The sequence below is a fragment of the Muscardinus avellanarius genome, assembly GCF_963383645.1.
Source record: "Muscardinus avellanarius genome assembly, chromosome: 17".
NCBI classification, from domain to species: Eukaryota; Metazoa; Chordata; class Mammalia; order Rodentia; family Gliridae; genus Muscardinus; species Muscardinus avellanarius.
In genome coordinates, this window is record NC_137803.1 from 38,762,896 (window position 1) to 38,781,476 (window position 18,581).

At 40.3% G+C, this 18,581-nt stretch overlaps 1 protein-coding gene across 3 annotated transcripts in view; it reads right to left on the minus strand.

Annotated features, from left to right (window-relative positions):
- Positions 1 to 18,581, minus strand: part of KIAA1328 — a gene marked incomplete at both ends in the record, with an annotated part of 310,165 nt that overhangs the window by 124,138 nt on the left and 167,446 nt on the right. For all 3 annotated transcript variants that reach the window (XM_080714414.1, XM_080714413.1, XM_080714412.1), the window contains one exon: positions 13,454 to 14,118. In XM_080714414.1, the coding sequence (XP_080570540.1) occupies positions 13,454 to 14,118 (665 nt within the window). The remainder of the gene's footprint in view (positions 1 to 13,453; positions 14,119 to 18,581) is intronic.

Genomic DNA, 18,581 nt, shown 5'->3' on the forward strand with positions numbered 1-18,581 from the left:
CCCTGGTCTGAGACTTTGCGATACAACCGAGTAAAGGAGTAGTGGTGACTGATATACCACACACTTGAGATCCAGAGCACCTTAAGTGAAGTCATACTGACCCAGGGAAGAACCCAGAAAATGCACAAACTTCCGAAATCATGGGAAAGAGGAATAACAATGAAGTAATGAACGCCCACAACCCCACAACATCAGAACCTGATAACACAGAAATTCAGAGATCTCTAGAAGATCAAATCAGGAATATAACTGTAGAAATAATACAGAACCTTTGAAAAGAATTCAGAGAGACCCTATATTTTATATTTTATATAAAGGATGTTTTCACTGAAGTAAATGCCTCAATTCAAAGCATAAACAACTGATTAGAACACAGGGAGAATAGAATCTCACTCCTAAAAGATGATCACTACAAAAATGAATGCATAGTTTCTAATTTAGAAAAAAAAAACAGACAACAGGAATTTGACATTGAAGAAATATGGGCCCATTTTAAAAGAGCTAACCTAAGAATAAGTGGAATAGATGAGGGAAAAGAAGATGAAACCAAAGGGATCAATAATCTCTTCAAAGAAGTAATTTTCCAAACATAGAGCAAGAGGTCGATACACAGGTCCAGGAAACTTATAGAACACCCTTTAGACAGGATCAGAGAAGAGGATCCCCACGCCACATAACTATCAAAATGACTAATGCAGAAACCAAGGAGAGAATCTTAAAGGCAACAAAAACAAAAGGCCAAGTGACATTCAGAGGCAAACCAATTAGAATCACTCCAGACTTCCCAAAACAAGTTATGAAAGCCAGAAGGGTTTGGAGTAACATATTCCAAACTCAGAAAGAAAAAAACTTCCAGCCAAAAATTTCCTACCCAACAAGACTGTCTATCAAATTAGGTGGGGAAATAAGAAGCTTCCATGACAATCAGAAACCGAAGGAATTTATGTCTTCAAAACCAGCGCTAGAGAAAATACTCAAGGAGATTAACTACAAAGAAGAAATAGATAATACACGTCAGAACCAAAGAAACAAGATTTCCCATCCAGTAAACAACTAAGCAAAGAAAAATAAACAGTATCTCAAACAGAAATAAAATCTTAACATGTTAGGAATTAAAAATTATTTCTCTATAATCACACTGAATGTAAACGGCCTCAATTCCCCAATAAAAAGACATAAAGTGGCAAAATGGATTAAAAACCAGAATGCATCCATCTGCTGCTTACAAGAAACAAATCTTACAAGTAAAGAGAGTAACAAACTTAAGGTAAAGGGCTGGAACAAGGTAATCCATTCTAATGGATTTTGAAGACAAGCAGGAGTAGCAACTATGATATCAGACAAGTTAGACTTCAAACCGAAACTTATTAGAAGAGACAAAGAAGGTCATATTTTACTGATAAAAGGAATAATCCAGCAAGAGGAAATAACAATAATCAACATCTATGCCCCAAACATAGGTGAAGCTACTTTCATAAATCAAACTCTTGTGACATGAAGTCACACATAAATCCCAATACAATAATACTGGGAGACTTCAACACACCTCTTACAACACTAGACCGATATTCCAGACAAAGGGTCCATAAAGATGCCTCAGAACTAAAGAACACCATTAATCAAATGGACCTGTTGAACACATATAGAATATTTCACCCAACTACAGCAGAGTTTACATTTTACTCAGATGCTCCAAAATAGATCACATTCTGGGACACAAAATGAGCACTAGCAAACAAGTCCACACACTTTCAGCCAATTGATTTTTTTTTAAATTCCCAAGCTGTTTATTAAGCATTTCCCATTCCTGTTGATGAATCTTTTTACATATATTACATTCTTGTACATAATGAGATTTACTTTTGAGTTATTAGTTCTTTTCAATTGCTCTTTCTTATGTCAATATAATATTGTTTATTATGCTGCAGAGTTTATTACATACTTCTCTGTCTTTTGTGGATTAAAGCCCATGGTTTCTCTGTTTCTCTTTTTATGTTTGTTTGAACGCTGAGGCTCCTGACTGGGCCTCGTAGCCACCTCTGTGGACTCAGCCCCCCCGCGGCTCATCACTGAGGCCTGAACCAGCACAGTACTTACTACACTCACTTAGGACAGGTGCATCTTTAAAAACATGCTGCTCATTTAGTACTTTGAAAGGCAGATCTGCTTCACAGCAATGATATATTTTGTAGCACATTTAGCGAACAGCTATAAATATGTCAGAGTGATCTTGCATTGCAGCATTTTATATTATTATTATTTTTTAAATTTTTAATTAATTTATTTATTTTTTAAATTGGTGCATTGTAGTCATATATCAATCACATTGGAGTACAAGACTTGAGAGGATATACAAGCACACATCATCCAAATAGCCCTCCTCCAGCCCCCATCCCATTCCCTCCCCCTCCCTCCATCCCACACTTCTTTGGTGATTAACTTTGATACATTTGTTTCTATACCTCCTGTGTTTTAAAGAGGCTCCATCCTCCACTATTACATACCCTCTGATTGGCCACATAAGTTGCTTCACTATAGGGCCCTTTCTATAGCTCAACCTCTTCCTGTTGCCCCTTTCCTCCTAGTTATTGCTGATTAAGAGAAGCGTCTGATTTATATTTTCTGCGATATTTCTCTGTGCATGCTGCGTTGCAAGTACCAATCCCACTCTTGATGGTCCCAGTAGTGGCCTGGCTACTCAGTGGAATGATCCAGACCTTGCTGGCTCAAGCAGCGGCCTTGCCTCATGGGAGGCCCCAGTTCTGGTCTCGCTGGCCCCTACACCGGCCTAACACCTCAGCTGGCTTTGGTCCCGGCCTTGGAGGCCGCAGGAGTGGCCTTGCCTCACAGCAGGCTCCGATGCTGGCCATTGGCCCCTGCACCGGCCTAACCCCTTGGCAGGATTCCAATCCCGGCCTCGGAGGCCCCAGCACTGGCCTAGCCTCACGGCAGATTCCAATGCCGGCCTAGTTGGCCCCAGCACCGGCCTAACCCCTCGGCAGGTTCCGTTCCGGGCCGAGGAGGCCCCAGCACTGGCCATGCCTCACGGCAGGCTCTGATGCTGGCCTAGTTGGCCCCAGCACCGGCCTAACCCCTCGGCAGGTTCTGCTCCCGGCCGAGGAGGCCCCAGCACTGGCCATGCCTCACGGCAGGCTCCGATGCCGGCCTAGTTGGCCTCAGCACCGGCCTAACCCCTCGGCAGTTCCGCTCCCGGCCTAGGAGGCCCCAGCACTGGCCATGCCTCACGGCAGGCTCCAATGCTGGCCTTGCCTCATGGCAGGCTCCGATGCTGGCCTTGCTGGCCCCAGCACCGGTCTAACCCTTCGGCAGGCTGTTATCCTGTCCTCGGAGGCCCTAGTACCGGCCGTGCCTCACAGTAGGCTCCAATGCCGGCCTTGCTGGCCCCAGCACTGGCCTAACCCCTCAGCAGGCTCTTATCCCGGCCTCGGAGGTCCCAGTACCAGCCTTCCCTCACGGCAGGCTCTGATACCGGCCTCGCTGGCCCCAGCACCGGCCTAACCCCTTGGCAGGCTCTTATCCTGGCCTCGGAGGCCCAGTACCGGCCTTGCCTCAAGGTAGGCTCCGATCCCAGCCTCGGAGGCCTCAGCACCGGCCTTGCCTCACGGCAGGCTCTGATGCCAGCCTCACTGGCCCCAGCTCCGACCTAACCCCTCGGCAAGCTCCAATCCCGGCCTCGGAGGCCCCAGTACCGGCCTTTCCTCATGGCAGGCTTCGGTACAGGCCTCACTGGCCCCAGCACCGGCCTAGCCCCTCGGCAGGCTCTGATCCTGGCGTCGGAGGCCCCAGCACCAGCCTAACCCCTCGGCAGGCTCTTATCCTGGCCTCAGAGACCCCAGTACCGGCCTTGCCTTATAGCAGGCTCCGATGCTGGCCTTGTTGGCCCCAGCACCGGCCTAACCCCTCGGCAGGCTCTTATCCCAGCCTCAGAGGCCCCAGTACTGGCCTTGCCTCATGGCAGGCTCCGATGCCAGCCCCAGCACCAGCCTAACCCTTCAGCAGGCTCCGATCCCGGCCTTGGAGGCCCCAGCACTGGCCTTGCCTCATGGCAGGCTCTGATGCCGGCCTTGCTGGCCCCAGCACCGGCCTAACCCCTCGGCAGGCTCTTATCCTGGCCTCGGAGGCCCCAGTACCGGCCTTGCCTCAAGGCTGACTCCGATCCCGGCCTCGGAGCCCCCAGCACCAGCCTTGCCTCACGGCAGGCTCCAATGCCGGCCTCGCTGGCCCTAGAACCGGCTTAACCCCTCGGCAGGCTCTTATCCTGGCCTCGGAGGCCCCAGTACCGGCCTTGCCTCAAGGCAGGCTCCAATCCTGGCCTCGGAGGCCCCAGCACCGACCTTGCCTCACGGCAGGCACCGATGCCGGCCTCACTGGCCCCAGTTCCGGTCTAACCCCTCGGCAGGCTCCAATCCCGGCCTCAGAGGCCCCAGTACCGGCCCTGCCTCATGGCAGGCTCTGGTGCCGGCCTTGCTGGCCCCAGCACCGGCCTAACCCCTCGGCAGGCTCTTATCCGGGCCTCAGAGGCCCCAGAACTGGCCTTGCCTCACGGTAGGCTCCGATGCCGGCCTCGCTGGCCCCAGCACTGGCCTAACCCCTCAGCAGGCTCTTATCTCGGCCTCGGAGGCCCCAGCACTGGCCTTGCCTCATGGCAGGCTCCGATGCCGGCCTCACTGGCCCCAGTACCGGCCTAACCCCTCGGCAGGCTCTGATACCAGCCTCAGAGGCCCCAGTACCGGCCTTGCCTCATGGCAGGCTCCGATGCCGGCCTCGCCGGCCCCAGCACCAGCCTAACCCCTCGGCAGGCTCCGATCCCGGCCTTGGAGGCCCCATCACTGGCCTTGCCTCATGGCAGGCTCTGATGCCGGCCTTGCTGGCCCCAGCACCGGCCTAACCCCTCGGCAGGCTCTTATCCTGGCCTCGGAGGCCCCAGTACTAGCCTTGCCTCAAGGCAGACTCCGATCCCGGCCTCGGAGGCCCCAGCACCAGCCATGCCTCATGGCAGGCTCCGATGCAGGCTCCGATGCCGGCCTTGCTGACCCCAGCACCGGCCTAACCCCTCGGCAGGCTATTATCCTGCCCTTGGAGGCCCCAGTACCGGACTTGCCTCACGGCAGGCTCCGATGCTGGCCCAGCCAAGTGATTTTTGACAAAGGGGCCAAAAACATACACTGGAAAAAAGATAGACTGTTCAACAAATGTTGTTGCAAAACTAGTTAATCATATGCAGAAAATTGGAAATTAATCCCACTTTCTCACCCTGTACAAAAGTCAATTCAAAATGGATCAAAGACTTCGAAATCAAACCAGAGATCTTGAAGCCCCTTGAAGCGGGCATAGGTCCAACACTGCAACACATGGGCACAGATAAACACTTTCTCAACAAGACCCCAAAGACACAATAAATTAAAAGGCGAACAAATACATGGGATTTCATGAAACTGAAGAGCTTCTGTTCAGCAAAGGAAACTGATAAGAACCTCAATCAAGAGCCAACAGAATGGGAGAAGATTTTTGCCACCTATACCTCCAGTAGAGGACTAATATCTAGAATATATAGAGAACCCAAGAAACTCAACACTAAAAAAAAAAAGCAACCAATAACAAAATGGGCAAGTGAACTAAATAGACACTTCATGAAAGAAGAAATTTAAATGGCCAATAAATGCATGAAAAAATGCTCAACATCACTGGCAATCAGAGAGATGCAAATCAAAATTATCCTGAGATTTCACTGAACTCCAACTAGAATGGCAATCATTCAAAACACAAACAATAGATGCTGGCGAGGATGTGGAGAAGTGGGAACTCTAAAACATTTCTGGTGGGCCTGCAAATTAGTGCAACCACTTTGGAAAACAGTATGGAGAATCATCAGAAGTATGGGAACAAATCTACCATTTGATCCAGTAATACCACTTCTGGGTATCTATCCAAAAGAAAGGAAACCAAACTACCAAACTAATGCATGTGTATCTATGTTCATAGCTGCACAATTCACCATAGCCAAACTCTGGAACCAGCCAAGATGTCTATCAAGAGATGAATGGATTATAAAACTGTGGGATGTGTACAAAATAGAATTTTACTCAACCATTAAAAAAACTCAATTACATAATTTTCAGGAAAATGGATGGAACTGGAGGACATTATTCTAAGTGAGATTAGTCAATCACAAAAAATAAGAAATCAGATGCTTTCCCTAATATGTCAGAGCTAGGGAGAAATGGGTCATAGGAGGAACTCTAGATGAAAAAGGAAATCCTATAGAGGAGCAAACAAGACAACCTAAAGGAGGAAAAAGGAGGGGGGAAGAGGAAAATCTCTAAAGCACACAATGTACTTATCAAAGTCAACAACTAAGCCAAGCAAGGGAAGGAGGGATGGGGAGGAAATGGGGTGGGAATTGGGTAGGAGTCAAATCAGTAATGTGTAGATGTATGTACACACAAGTTTTTTACCCCAATATGATGTATGAATATAATGCACTAATAAAAATTAAAAAAATAAATTGAACTGTAAAGTCAAGCACCAACATACTTTGATGCTTTGTACATATAATATATAGTGACCAACACAAGGAATATATTCATAGACAAATACTTAAACATGCTATAGAATAATTAAAATAAAATTTAAAAAGTGTTCAAGTAAGTCATAGGAAGATATGTAAAAGAAAATACAAATATAAAAAGAATAAACAGCAAACAAAAAATAAATATAATATTTAATCAATCCCTAAAATATAAAAATTACATTAAAAGTATGTATCATGCAGGGTGTCGTGGCTCACGTGTGTAATCCCAGTACTTGGGAGGCTGAGAAAGTAGGAATCCAGTTTCGTGGCAAGCCTCAGCTACTTAGCAAGGCCCTCTGCAACTTAGTGAGAACTTGTTTCAAAATAAAAAATAAAAAATTGGGTTGGGGTTGTAGCATGTCCCTGGGTTCAATCCCCAGTACCAAAAAAACCCACCAACCAAACAAAGAAAACTCCTGGCAAAATGGATTAAAAAAAACATGATTCAAAGAAATGCTAAGGAACTCATTTCAAAATTTTAACATGTAAGGTGTAGTAAAAGGATGGAAGAACATAAACTTTGCAATCACTGATCAAATTAAAGTAGAGATGGCTATATTAATATAAGATAAAGAAAACTTTAGAGAAAAGAAAATATGGAAGGAAAAGGACAATACATATGATAAAATGGTCTATTCACAAAAAAAGCAATTTTAAATGCATAAAGTAACAAATGAAAGAGGTATAATTATATAAAATTAAATATACTGAATTAATAGAAAGATGGTGACGGAGAAAAGCGGGGACTAAAAGCCCTGCTAACAACTAATCTCTATTACCACAAAATCAGCACCTTTCATAGCCAGAAAACATCATCAGCAGAGAAACAAAAAAGGTAAATACAAGGGACAGAGAAAAAGAGGGCTGAGAAAATGAGACACCAGAAAGAAACCAGACTGCAGTGATGCAGCCAGAGCCGCAGCTCAGAGCCGCACGAACACCATCTTTCCTTCCAGCACCAGGCTTCAGAGAGGAGGGGGATTCAGAACGGAGCTCAGAGCCAGAGAGGAGATACGCCGGCCTCACGGCCGAGGACACAGCAGCAGTGCCTTACTGCCAGCAGCAGCGGCGAGCTCACTGGACGGCTCCAGAACAACGAACTCAACAGCCCACCAGGCTCCAGAGAGGAGCGGCAGACAGCAAGCCGAGGTGAACCACTGCAGATAAGCCGGGTGGGATTCAACAGATTTTTCGGTGCAGGGAGTGTATAAAGCTTCCAGGGGCTGGGCTCAGCACACCATGCAGGGACTAAGAGTGGAGCTCAAAAACAGAGAAGAAATACACCAGCCTCACGGCCGAGGGCGTGGCAACTGTGCCATATTGCCACCGGCGGCAGCAGCAGCGAATTCACCAAGTCCACTCCAGCTCCATCGGTGCACTCAACAACAGTGAGTCAAATTGCGGCCCCTAGAGGAGAAATCCCAGTACTGACTCCCAAGGACTTGACCCAGTGGGGGAGTGGTGGTGGCAGAGATATCACACTATATTCACAACTCCATTGAGGAGAACGCCCAACCTGGCACCCCCCATGGTCTAAAGCAGCCTCGACTGACTCCCTGGGTCTGAGACTTTGCGATACAACCCAGTAAAGGAGTAGTGGAGTGTGAGATACCACAGACTCGAGATCCAGAGCAACTTAAGTGAAGTCGTAGTGACCCAAGAGAAGAACCCAGAGAAGGCACAAACTTCCGAAATCATGGGAAAGAGAAATAACAATGGAGCAGTGAATGCCCACAACCCCACAACATCAGAACCTGATAAAACAGAAATTTAGAGATTTCTAGAAGATCAAATCAGGAAAATAACTGCAGAAATAATAGAGGTGTTTCGAAAAGAATTCAGAGAGAGCCAAAAAGAGATAAAGGATGTAATCAATGAAGTTAAGGCCTCAATTCAAAGCACAAACAGCCGATTAGACCACATGGAGAATAGAATCTCGCTCCTAGAAGATGATCACTACAAAAATGAAAGCATAGATTCAAATTTAGAAAAAAATATCCGGCAGCAGGAATCTGACATTGAAGAAATATGGGCCCATTTTAAGAGAGCTAACCTAAGAATAATCGGATTAGAGGAGGGAAAAGAAGGTGAAACCAAAGGGATCAACAATCTCTTCAAGGAAGTAATAGCAGAAAATTTTCCAAACATAGAGCAAGAGGTTGATACACAGGTCCAGAAAACTTATAGAACTCCCTTTAGACAGGATCAGAGAAGAGGATCCCCACGCCACATAATTGTCAAAATGACCAATGTGGAAGCCAAGCAGAGAATCTTAAAGGCAACAAAAACAAAGGCCCAAGTGACATTCAGAGGCAAACCAATTAGAATCACTCCAGACTTCCCAAACCAAGTCATGAGAGCCACAAGAGCTTGGAGTAACATATTCCAAACTCTGAAAGAAAACAACTTCCAGCCAAAAATTTCCTACCCAGCAAAACTTTCTATCAAATTAGATGGGAAAATAAGAAGCTTCCACGTCAAACAGAAATTGAAGGAATTTATGTCTTCAAAACCAGTGCTAGAGAAAATACTCAAAGAGATTAACTACAAAGAAGAAATAGGTAACACATACCAGAACCAGAAAAACAAGAGTTTCCATCCAACAGACAACTAAGATTGGCTATCTTTGGAGATTCATTATTTATGTTAGTCTTATACCTATTTCTAAATTGTATTGTTTGCTTTTGTTGTTGCTAATTTTTAGGATTTCTAGTTGGAATATTAATATACCTTACGGTATAGTATTTGGAAATATTTTATCCCACTCTATCAGTAACTTTTAACTCTGTCTACATTGTCTCTGGATATACAATATTTTTTTTATTTTGTAGGGAGTTTGTGTACCCTTCTGTTGTCTGTACCATTGAAATCATATCCAAGAAAACACTGCCAATTTCAATGTCATGAGGTTTTATGACCCAGATTTTCTTCTAAAAGTTTATAGTCTTAAGATTTATATTTAGGTCTTTTATATATTTTGAGTTAATATTTGTATATGGTGTTAGGTAAGGGTCCAATTTTATTCTTCTTCATGTAATTATTATTTTTCAACAATATTTGGTTAAAAGATTATTATTTCCTCCACCAAATATCTGTGGTAACCTTGTCAAAAATAACTTGACAATATATGGAAGAATTTATCTCTAGGCTTTTATTTAACTCCAATGGTTTATATATCTGCCTTTGTAACAGTACTACACTGTTTCAATTATTGTAGCTTTATAACATTTGAAATCAGAAAATATACATCTTCTAGCTTTGTTCTTTTTCAAGATCGTTTTGTGTATCTAGAGTCCATATTACATATTAGGACATATTTTCTCTGAAAAATAAATAAAAAAATGTGTGATAGTTTCACCTAAAAAAAAAAAAAAAGAAAAAAAATATTCTCTGGTAAGAAAGAAAGCAAAAAGAAATATTGAAATGTTATCTTTAAGTTATCAAAAGCTTGGTATCAGACAAATGAAACTGTTTTGTGAGATTATCATTGTTAATTTTAGATAAATTGCTATAATACTAGATGTCAAACACTAAGCCAAGCATGGGAAGGAGAGATGGGGAGGGTACGGGGTGGGGATCGGGTAGGGGCTAACTGGGCAATGTGTGCATGTATGTCTACAAAGGTTTTTTTTATACCATTATCATGTATGAATACAGTGCACCAATAAAAAATAAAGTTATTAATAAAAAATTAAATATACTGAATTGAATGAAGATGAAAAGATAACATCAAAGGAAATTTAGAGCACTAAATGCTTTCAGTAGAAAAGAGGAAAAGTTTGAAATTAGTAAACTAAGTTCTTGCCTCAATAAATTAGACAAAAGAAAAGCAAGATAAATCCAAAACAAGCAAAAGGAAGGCAATAATAAAGAACAGAAATCAATGAAATTGAAACAGAACAATAAAGAAGATAATGAAACCAAATGCTGGTTCTTTAAAAAGATAATTAAAATTAAACCTATAGCAAAACTGATAAAGCAAAATACAAACAAGGCAAAACTTACCAATATCATGGATAGAATGAAGGATATAACTACAAAGCCTTTAGACATCAAAAAGTTAACAAAACAGCACTAAGACCAATCCTACACAAGATGGGCATGATGGAGCATGCTTGTCATCTCAGAATGTGGGAGGCTGAGATAGGAGTGCAGGTTGGAGGCCAGCACATAGTAACTTACTGAGAACCTTTTTTAAAATAAAAAATAATATAAAGCTAGGGGTATAGCTCAAAGGTAGAATGCTTCTGGGTTCAATCTCCAATATTACTAAGAGGAAACAAACAACAACAACAAAAAACAAACCCCAAACTCTAAGCCTGTACATATAAATTCAATGACAGGTAATATGGATCAATTCTTCAAGAAGTATACACTACCACAATTCACTCAATATAAAATGAATAATTTGAATAGTCCTGTGTTAAGGAAATTGAACCTGCAATTTTTTTTTTTTTTTTGGTGGTACTGGGGTTCCTGGAAGCCCTTCTGCCTCTGGGCTACACTCCCAGACCTCTTTTTACATTTTATATTTGGAAACAGGGTCTCCTAAGCCAGCGCACGTGGCTGGCTTTGAACCTGCGCGATCCTCCTGTCTCTGCCTCCCAAGCGCGGGGATTACAAGCATGCGCCACCACGCCCGGCTGAACCTGCAATTTAAAACTCCTCCAAATGGTGTTCCTATATGAATGTATCACTTTGAATATCACTATGATGTATAATTACAATGTTCTGATAAAAGTATAAAAACAAAACAAAAAGCTCTCCCTAAAGAAATCTCTAGGCCAGATGGTTTCACTGGAGAATTCTACCAAACATTTAAAGATTAATATCAATTCTATACAAACTTTTCCAGAAAAGTGTAATTTCATTTATACTATTCTAAAAATGACAAAAATTATAAAAATGGCCAAAGACTAGAAATCTTTATGGGTTCGGGACGATGAGGACAGAAGGGAGTGGATAGGACTATAACAGGTAGAATTTTGTGGTGACAAAATAGTTCTGTACTTCACAGTAGTGGTTTTACAGATCTACATGGGATAAAATGGCAAACAGCTATCCACACACATTGTACCAGTGCCAATTTACTTGTTTTGATATTACATTATAGTTACATAAAATCTAACCATTATGGAAATCTGGGTAAAAAATACATGGAATCTCTCTGTAGCATTTCTTGCAACTTCCTGCAAATCCATAATTATTACAAAATAGTTTTTAAAATGTCTATGAATATGTTTTTTGCAATACACACACATACACAAACATACACCTTACTCAAAGATGTTTTCTACCTCTTTTATAAGGTAGGGTGCTAAATAAAATAATATACCCTTTACTATCATTATGCAGGATTATTTGAATATACGATGCCATACAAATGAGCATGATGCCTGTTCTAATATTGTTCATTCTTCCCTGCTAGTTGTTGCCCTCTTCAAAGTAAAGATCGTATTTGATTTATCTCTTATCCCAGACACCTAAAACCATACCTCACATATCATGGACATTCAATCAATGTTTCTTGAATGAAGTTCTCAGCGGAGCCCATATTAAGTAGAAGATTAGAGATCACGGTCATAATAATGAAACAAATGCCCAGCCTTTGGTGACAATCTTGTAAGAGCCTTCATTTTCACTTATTGTAAAAGCATTACAGTTTCAACAATATCCACACACATTTTCTGATCAAGAGGGCGCAGAAAGAGAAAGGGCACTTCTGGTTCCCAGAAAAATGAGGGAAGTAGCACTAATATAGAACTTTCAAAGTAACTATTATTATTTTATGGTACTGGGGACTGAACACATGGACATTCTACCTCCAAGTTACACCCACAGCCCTATTATATTTTTTATTTTGAAACAGGGTATTGACAGATTGCTGAGAGTCTTACTACTTGCTGAGGATGTCCTTGAACCTATGATCCTCCTGTCTCTGCCTCCCAAGTACTGGGATTACAGGCATGTGTCACCACATCTGGCCCAAAGCAATTAGAATTTTAGAAATATTAAGCAGAATCTATAAGTGAAGGAAAATTAACTCTTAAAAAATAACACTGTTACTGTGCCTTTATGGGACATATGTATTTAATAAGAATGTGTATCCAAGAAATAGTGATAAGTTTGGCCAGGAAAGAAATGGCAGGGATATGATAAGCACTTTCCTATGAAATGCCACATCTTATTATTTTAAATACAATTGTATTTGAGTTATTATTAATTTTCCTTGAACAAATTAAGAAGCATACTTTGAGTCATTAAAAACTAAATCTGAACACTATATAATATCAAAAGATTAGTTTATCTTTGAAACTATTCTTAGGGAAGAATTATTAAGGGAAAAACAGTTTAAATGTAGGTAAATTTATAAGAATTGGTTAGTAAACAGGCTCTGCTTTGTAATCAGAAAGGGTTAAACTTAGAAAGTTTTCATTATTTTTTATATTTAATATAATAAGTAGACATAAGCATAGAATAATGACACCATTCTTAATTTTTATGATCTGATTTCATAACTTGAAATAGCAAGTTTTTACTTAATGATTACTATTCTCTACAATTACCAAACAGCAAAGAACTTTGTGTAGTGCTAATATCACTTAAAGACATTATCTTTGAAATCCACCTAAAGTTACAAAAGACTGTGCAGAAACAGATATTCTATCATTTTGGAAGATTAAGTTATATTTTAGGTCTTCAATAGAAGACAGAAATTGACTTAGTCACAGTTGGTATGCATCTTGAACAAGTGAAAATCTAGAACCTCTGTTCCACTTCTGCTATAGTAACACACCATCCATTTTATATGTGTTTTCCAAACTTTGCTAAAACATTGCTAAAAGAACAGACAAGACTCACCAGCTGTAATCCAGTCTGGATTGGTGAAGCTGCTGTTGTTTCAGGAGAAGCTTTGTTTCCTGCTGAGCAAGCAAATGCTGAAGGCGCTCCTTTTCAATCTCCAGTTCCATTTTCTGAAGCATCAACTGTTGCCTTCTTTCTTCTGAGAGTTGCTTTTTGACGTCAGTTTCAGTGGGTTGCAGTACCTGTCTACCATGCATGAGAGATGCCCAAGAAAGTCCACAATAGCTGCAGGATTCTGGATGTGTCTTAGAATATTGAGGTGCCATGCTTGTAGGGTGGCTCTCATCAGTATGACCTCCATCTTGAGGTCTCTGACTACAGTACTGACTGGATGGAACAAGGTGTGGACATTCCTTCATCTTGAGTTCTTCTGGCAAAAGTTTCTCTGCTGGCACTCCATCCATTGGTTTTCTGCCTGGAGACTCATAATTACATGTTCTGGTCTCTGATGATACAGTGTCTAGAGCACCTTTGGCATGATGAAGGATTACTGGCTTAAAAAAATTATTCCTAAACTCCACAAGGGATTGTGAAGCTGACTCTTGGTTTGCAGACTTAGGCCTTTGCTTGGTTTGATAGTAGGTTTGTGGTTTGGCTACACTCAAATAGGAACCATCCAGTTCCATAGATGAAGATCTAAGACTACTTTTCCTGTTGGTTACCTAAAAAGAAACATAATATCACTTCTGAAATAAAAACGCAATACCACACATTTTTCTTTCGGTCTTTCAGAAATCAATGACAAATGTTTACTAAATCAAATCTCTTGTTTTGTCTTTTTTTTTTTTTTTTTTACGGTATCAGGGATGGAACCCAGGGGCATTCTACCTCTGAGATACACCCTCAGCCCTATTTATAGTCTTTATTTTGAAACAGGGTCTCACTGAGTTGCAAAGGGCCTCACTAGGTAGCTGAGGCTGTCCTCAAACTAAATGCCTCCTACCTCAGCCTCCCCAATGCTGGGATTACAAGTGTGTGCCACCATGCCATCTTGTTTTGTCTTTTCTTAAAAATTAACTGATAGAATTTGCATACTTAAACAGACATGTGCCACAAAACAACATCCATTTTCAAACAACCTACATTTCAGCAAATCCATACAAGGATGAAAAAAACACAGTGTTGCTACATGTAAACATTTGCAAGATCTTTGGTGATTTCAGGAGTTTCAAATAATGGTTACATTAAATCAACTTTGAGAACAGGCAAAAGCATTCAATGTTAATGTCTAAAAATATTTACTTTTGAGTACTGAGCCAAGAAATCCATTCAGCCACCTTAAATATAATACGTTGATTGCCCATTATAAAGAGTGAGATTTGATTTCACCTTTTACCCAATAGGATGATACTGCTAGAATTTATTACAGTTTTTATAAATACCTTTATAGAACATAAAACCAACCATTTTAAATAAAATATACTTTTAACCAAAAGCAATTATTTAAATACAAAATATTTAATTTCAGTGATTTTTAAATTAAACTCTTTAAGTGATTATAGTTTGACAGAACTCAGGCAGAAAAATGTGGTTGCAAATTATTGCTGACAGGTCAATAGAGTGAGTTTTCCCAACATATTAGTGTAAGCTTATTTTATCAGGGAGGGCAAAACTAATCTCTATCAATGAGTCTCAAACTTTAGCATGTATCACTATCGGTAGAGTTCTAAACCAAAGACCTAGAGGTCTTATTTAACATGAAACACTGGCTTACTCCAAGGTTTCCAATTCTGTCTGGAGCAGAGTCAGATAATTTGTATTTCTAACAAGTTCTCAATTGATGTTAATGTTACTGATCTGGGACCACACTCTGAAAACCATTGGTTTATATCATGGAATATTTCCATCAACCTGACTATTGATCTTGGCCTTGGACTACTGAGTATACTATACTTAGTATACTATACTTAGTTCTATACTACTGAGTATACTATACTTAGTTCAGCTCTGAATATCCTTAATTTACTATAACAAGTAAGCAGCTTTTATTCACAATGTATTTCAGAAACATGATATATTCAGAGTCTAGGTTGCCTACCTGTAAGTATTCTAGTTTAATGCAAATATTGAGTGTGTAACAGAAGAACAACTTGTTCATTATGGTCTGGATGTAGAATATCTCCCTGAAAACTCATGTACTGGTAATGCAGCAAGGTTCAGAGATGGGGTATGGCTAGAGGAGGTAGGTTACTGGGGACATGGCCTTGAAGACTATCTGTCCTGGGTTCCTACCTCTTCTCTTTGCTTCTTGGTCACCATGAGATGAGTAGTTGTCTCCCATTCCTTCTTGCCACCATGTTTCTGCCTTGGAAACTAGCCAACCATAGACTGAACCTCTGAAAGCATGAGCCAAATAAACCCCTCCTCATCTAAGTTGTTCTTGTGATGAAAATATAGTGATGAAAAATGTAATATACTCATGAAAGTAAATACTTGGGATTAACAAACTGACAGTGAGAGGCACTGCTTTAAAAATGAATCCAACGTATGATCAGATTCTTCCAAGGACAGTCCTCTGCAATTTAAAAATCTCCTTCACATTAGATCTTGGACACAGCAAAAGAGGTTCCACCAAGTCCAATTACTTAACAAGCAAGGTAAGTTATTGGAAAATGTTTTATTCCTAGTAGCTATTACTTCTTTTGGGCAACTGAAGTATAACTTTTTAACAAAAAAGCTAAAAGGAACAAATCATCCACCTTTGGAGAAAATCTCATATTCCAACCTAGACTTCACTGAAAGATAAAGAGAAGAGAAAGAAGTTAAGAAGATGCAAAAAAGTGAAGGACCTGAAATATCTTAGCTTCCACTCTCATCTTCCTATTGATTAGGCTTTTATTCAAAGGCTATTTGTTGACTGATTAATTAACTGATTGATTGTACAACTGGGGATTGAACCCAGGAGCATTTTACCTCCAAGCTACATCCCCGGTTCTATTTTTAATTCTTAATTTTGAAACAGGGCCTCACTAAGTGTGGCAGGCCTTACTAAGTAGCTCAGGCTGGTGGTAAATCTGCAATCCTCTGTCTCAGCCTCCCAAGTACTGAGATTACAAATGGGTAAAAGCCATTTGTTTTAACTCCTTATTTTCTTACCATTTTCTATCTCTATTCAAGCAAATCTAGAAAGTGATATACATAGTGAACATTAATGTTAGTGAAACAGTAAAAAAAATAATCCTTCTTAATCTTCTATCCATATGCACTGAAATACTCTTTCACTCTTCACAGACAGTTATTTGCAGGCTCAGAGGCAGTTATTTTCTCAGGGCTAGAAGAGAAATGTAACTTTTTTCTGAAATAATTCATTTTAATTTCTATATTAGTTTCTAATTATTGCTGTAACAAATTACTATAAAATTCATGGCTTAAAACAATGGCGTTACTGGCAAACCATACTTTAGCAAAGTAAAGGTGGCTAACCAAATTCATTCTCTTTATTTTTCTTTTCTTTTCTTTTCTTTTTTTTTACAGGTCTGGGGATGGAACCCAGGGGAATTCAACCTTCAAGCCACACCCCCGGCCCTATTTTTTATTCTTTATTTTGAAACAGGGTCTCACCAAGTAGCTGAGGCTGTCCGCAAACTGCGATCCTCTGGTCTCAGCCTCCCAAATCTGGACTTACAAGCATGCACCACCATGCCCAGCTCCCCTTTATTTATTTATTTTTTTACTGGTACATATAAATATTTGGAACAGTAGGTTTCATTGTAGCATATCCATCCATACATAAAAACATAATTAAACAAATTCCTATCCCAGTACATCTCCTACCTTATTAAATCACACCCTCCTTTTAATCACGTTTCTCAACTCTAATGTTCTCCTTTCTATCTTCATTGTGTCATTTTCCCACCTAGCTTCCACACGAGAGACAATATACTTAAATCTTTAATTCTGACTTAATTCCCCCAAAATTGTGGTTTCCAGTTTCATCATTTAATTGCAAATGACATATTAGCATTCTTATTTTTGGTTGAATAAAACTTCATTATGTATATGGTACATTTTCTTTACCTGTTCATCTGTTAACCGACACCAAGGCTATTTCCATAACTTGTCTATTATGAATTGTTCTGCATGAATAAAGTATCCTGGCTTTAATTCTTTTGAATTGATACCAAGGAATGTTATGGCTGGGTAATATGATAGTTCTGTTTCTAGCTTTTTGAGGAAACTGTATACTGATTTCCATTGTGGCTATACTAATTTATATTCCAAAATAAGTGTATGAATTTTTTTCCTGCATCCTCACCAGCCTTTATTGTTATTTGTATCTTTGATTATTGCTATTCTAACTGGAGTGAGATGGAATCTCATTGTGGTTTTGATGTGCATTTCTCTGATGGGTAAAGATTTTCAACATATTTTTCAAATAATTGATGGTCATTTCTACTTCTTTTGAAAGTTATCCATTTAGCTCATTTTCCCATTTACTGAATGGGTTTTTATATGTTGAGGGGTTTTTTTGTTCTTTACATATTCTGGATATTAGTATGGTTTATCTCCTCCTTTACTGAAGCCCATTTTTTTTCTCATATTTTCTCTTTAATATCCATATATGAAAGAAGATATGTGACTCTTTACTTGAAGACTATCTGAACACTTAGCAGAATATTCTTTAGTTCCTTCCATCTTCCTGCAAATGACATGATTTTGTTCTTCATGGCTGAGTAAATTCCATTGTTGATATATGTCACATTTTTTTTTATCCATTCTTCTGCTGATTAGACAGCTAGGTTGATTCCATAATTTGGCTACTGTGAATTGTATTGCTATAAACATGCTTAATTAGTAGGCTAGAGCCAATGTATGACAGGGGCTGGTCTCTGGAAGGTTCTGAGGAGAGAATCACTTCCTTGCCTTTTCAATTTCTAGCGGCCACTGTCTGCCTTGGATTGTGGCCTTCCCTCCATCTTCAATGTGCATCACTACAATCTCTGCTCCCATCATCATACTGCCTTCTCCTGTGAATCCTCCTATTACTCTTATATGGGAGATTATATGGAGTTCTTCCTGATATTCCAGGATGATTTTCTAATTTCAAGATCTTTATATGGATCTATCTGCAAAGTCCTTTACAAAGTTTTTGTGCTACAAAAGGTAAAATTCATGGATTCCAGAA